This window comes from Aedes albopictus, chromosome 1, assembly GCF_035046485.1.
Source record: "Aedes albopictus strain Foshan chromosome 1, AalbF5, whole genome shotgun sequence".
NCBI classification, from domain to species: domain Eukaryota; kingdom Metazoa; phylum Arthropoda; class Insecta; order Diptera; family Culicidae; genus Aedes; species Aedes albopictus.
The window spans coordinates 272,242,920-272,246,241 of NC_085136.1; the positions used below are offsets into that span (position 1 = coordinate 272,242,920).

The window sequence follows — 3,322 nt, forward strand, 5'->3', positions numbered from 1 at the left end:
TTTTCAACTTCAAATAAAAGGTCTATACTTTCCCTTGATAGAAACGTTAAATTTTGTAAATGTTACAACATTAAATTTTGAGATATGCGATAAATTAGGTGCCATTTGATGAAAAATCATCATTTTTGTCACCTTGTCAGCCCCTTGCCAAACGAGGGGTCCATCAATTTAACCCAACCACACTGAGCCAACTCTCCCAATCATCGTTATATGCCAGTCCTATATTTCTGCACTATTGGAATATCATATGAATCTAAACTTGGGTTGAAAATGGGAAGTGAGAGTTATATGCGACGCATGTGGTATGACTCAATGTTCTAAATTTCACCAGGTTAGGCCCATCGGGCAAAATGGTGTTGGTGATACGATAATTTTGAAGTAGTAGTCGTGTCATGTCAACTTCGGCAAGCCGAAATCGCACGAAGTTGCCGAAGGTGACGTCACGTTCCAGAAGCTGCGAACAAATTTTCTAGCGAACGTGACGTCGCGATCAGCTGATCGGTTTGTTTACATATTTTTATCGACAAATACAGGCAAACATATACGTTCACCCGGACCTGTGAATAATTGACATCGGGTATGACTCTCAGATCGCCATTATACTGTTATATGTCTTGCATTTTGCTTCTATCATGTGGGCTGAGTGCGCCAATGTATATGCAACTCCAATAATATCCTTCACATTTTGAAAAAAAGTCTGCTTAGGCTGGAGCGCGAATCGAACTCACAACGCCTAAATGACCGACGCCGCTAACCGCACGACCACAAAGCTCAGTTAGAGGAATTGTGAATTTCTGCTAAACGTATTCCACTTTATCTGCCAATGTTGCTTTTCAACGCGGCCAAAGTTATATGCACAGCTAATGTATCGATTGTGTTATATGCATATAACTCCGATATGCGTAAATGCCATTGAGTTTTATTAGAAGACTTTTCAATCGGAACTGTTTATGATATGATACGTATAACGATTCATTTGATGTGAACGTGTCAGACTACGGGTACCATTTATGTGCAGTGTCTGATAAAATAGGCTCTTAGAATTATTTCAGTGCAAAATGGTTTTCATCCTTTTTTATCATATTCTAGCGAATAAGCAAGACAAATTTGAAATTCCAGACTTTATGTAAATGGCGGCCTGGTTTCAGCGAGAATTCTCCGAGCTCTCAATAAAAAAAAACATACCTATTTTCTGCTTCTGGCGTAGAATGATCACCGGTTCAAAAGGAATATCTTTCGAATGGAAAGCTACACATTTACGAGGAAAAATCAGTCCATTTGAAAAAGAGACCTCATCTTAAGATATGGCCATGTAAATTACTTACATAAATAAGAGTGAATATTTGCAAATATAACAACAGCTCAAACAAACGATCCACGAAACCTCTAACCACCGTCCACGCGGGGAACTCGACCGCCTGCGTGCGGATTTCGTTGGAACTCTTCCGGAGATGGATTCATTGCTGAAACGAAATAGAATACATTAAGAACCATCGCGACAAAATGAGCCAAACCTCTTGCACACTTACGTCGATTTCCCCGGGGACTCACCCGGCGGCGCTTGACATTGCTTGGGCCCGGCTGTTGCCCATCGTCAGCCGACGGAGGCCGCCGTCGTGGCGGAGCACGGGGCGCAGAAGGGAAATCTATGACACAGCTGTCTGAACTGTCCGACCCGTAGGACAGTTCCGATTGTTTACCACCACCGATCACCGACTGGGAGCTTATGTCCACCGATTGCGATGTGGACGAAGACTGGCCTTCGGCGAGCACTATCTGCGATGAGCGGCGACTGAGGTGTTGGGACTGCGATTGAGACGACGGATGGATGTCCCAGTTGCCTGCGGGCTCTTCCGACGATATTTGAACCTCGCTAACCACGGTAATGTCACTCCCGCTGATTAAGAAGTGCGTCCCACTGCCTCCCGAGGCGACCGACCCGATTTCGCTTTCGTCGTCTGAACCTGTCCAGGGGGGATGAAGGTTGACGATCGCATCGGTTGGTGAACAGGTCTGATACTTACCGACAGCACGAATCTCCCTGTCGGAATCACTCAGCAGAACCGGTTCCGGTTCTGGCAGAGGTGATGGCTCCGTTACCATCACAGCGGGAACAGTCGGAATTCTACTGTGATGCCTCTGTCCGATCACCATCGGAGTTTTGTCGATCAGGATGTCGAAGTTGTCGATCAGCTGGCTGCCGCCAGCTTCCGAGATGTCCATGTAACTGACGCAGACGTCGTGGTATTTCCGTTTCATGCTTTCACAAAGATCTTCCCGGTCGACGTAATGTTCGTTCCGCATTCGATGCGCCTCCGGGAACAGATTCATCAGTAGTTTCAGCTTGTGCGATTTGGGAGCCATCCGTTTGGCCACCGCTTTGTACGGGGAGCAAAGCTGAGTGTTCTCCGTAATGATGATACGATCCTCGGTGGCATAAGGATCGTCCTCCGACACATAATCGGCTAGCAAATTTAGCAGCCGCTGGTCATTCAGAATGCTATCCGCCCGGAAAAGACTTTCTCCCGGGTGGAGATGCTGGTAGAGAACCGGATTGGGGGAACAGATCGGGCAGAACAGTTGAATATCCTGTAAATAAACATGATTGACTGTTAACGAAACAACAAGGTCCATTTGTCTGTGGATGTTTACCTTCGCTTCGCGGCAGAATTGGACCGCTTTCTCGTTGTAGCCGAGGTAAATCAGAAACGGCGAATATTGACTGCAGGTGTAGCAGCGCAGGATGTGGTTCCTACCTAGAGACGAAAACACTGAATCTAGCGATACGTTATGCACGGAAACACCCATTTTCGAAGCACCAGAAACCGGGTACGCAGCTATTTCAAGTTTGAAAAAGGATCACTTGCGAACGACACCGCCAACCGCCATGATTTGCGTCGACTCCAAACCGCAAACAAAATTGAAAACAGCTGTCAACAACAGAGCGACCAATGTTTGGAGAGTTTTGAATGCCGACTCTCACAAAAGTTGCACTCTCGTTGAAATCTACTCACAATCGGCTTTTTTAGGAACGATCATAAATTTCCAACATTATTGGGTAATGGGCCTTTTCATTTGACGTCTTAAATCAGCTGATTGTTCGGGCGTTTGACAGTTCTTCTATGAAGATGACACGTTCTTGTTAGCAGCTGTTGTTCAAGCTTTGTAAACAAATGCATGCACGGATCTGTCACATGAAAAGGCCTATAGTACGGAGATCGCATCACCGACGAACCGACGTGACAGTGGCGATCCAAAACTGTCCCCCCCTAATTTAACGGTCGACCAGCGAAGCGAGCGATCGCTTCTGTCAAATCAGCAC

At 46.0% G+C, this 3,322-nt stretch overlaps 1 protein-coding gene across 1 annotated transcript; it reads right to left on the reverse strand.

Moving 5' to 3' along the window:
- Positions 1–1,160: 1,160 nt before the first annotated feature.
- LOC109429315 (uncharacterized) lies at positions 1,161–2,931 on the reverse strand. The gene is made up of 4 exons (XM_062849243.1): positions 2,653–2,931; positions 2,025–2,589; positions 1,530–1,964; positions 1,161–1,463 (listed from the first exon to the last, which is right to left on the reverse strand). Exons 1-4 carry the CDS (start codon positions 2,806–2,808, stop codon positions 1,387–1,389), a joined length of 1,233 nt encoding a protein of 410 aa, XP_062705227.1. The 5' UTR covers positions 2,809–2,931; the 3' UTR covers positions 1,161–1,386.
- Between the last annotated feature and the right edge of the window lie 391 nt (positions 2,932–3,322).

Bases quoted from the DNA above. Each gene is read 5' to 3' on its own strand.
- LOC109429315 (XM_062849243.1), bottom strand. From the start codon at position 2,808: ATGGGTGTTTCCGTGCATAACGTATCGCTAGATTCAGTGTTTTCGTCT. The intron at 2,590-2,652 runs GTAAACATCCAC...GTTTATTTACAG, and splicing joins AATTCTGCCGCGAAGCGAAG to GATATTCAACTGTTCTGCCC. The intron at 1,965-2,024 runs GTAAGTATCAGA...CCCCCTGGACAG, and splicing joins CAGGGAGATTCGTGCTGTCG to GTTCAGACGACGAAAGCGAA.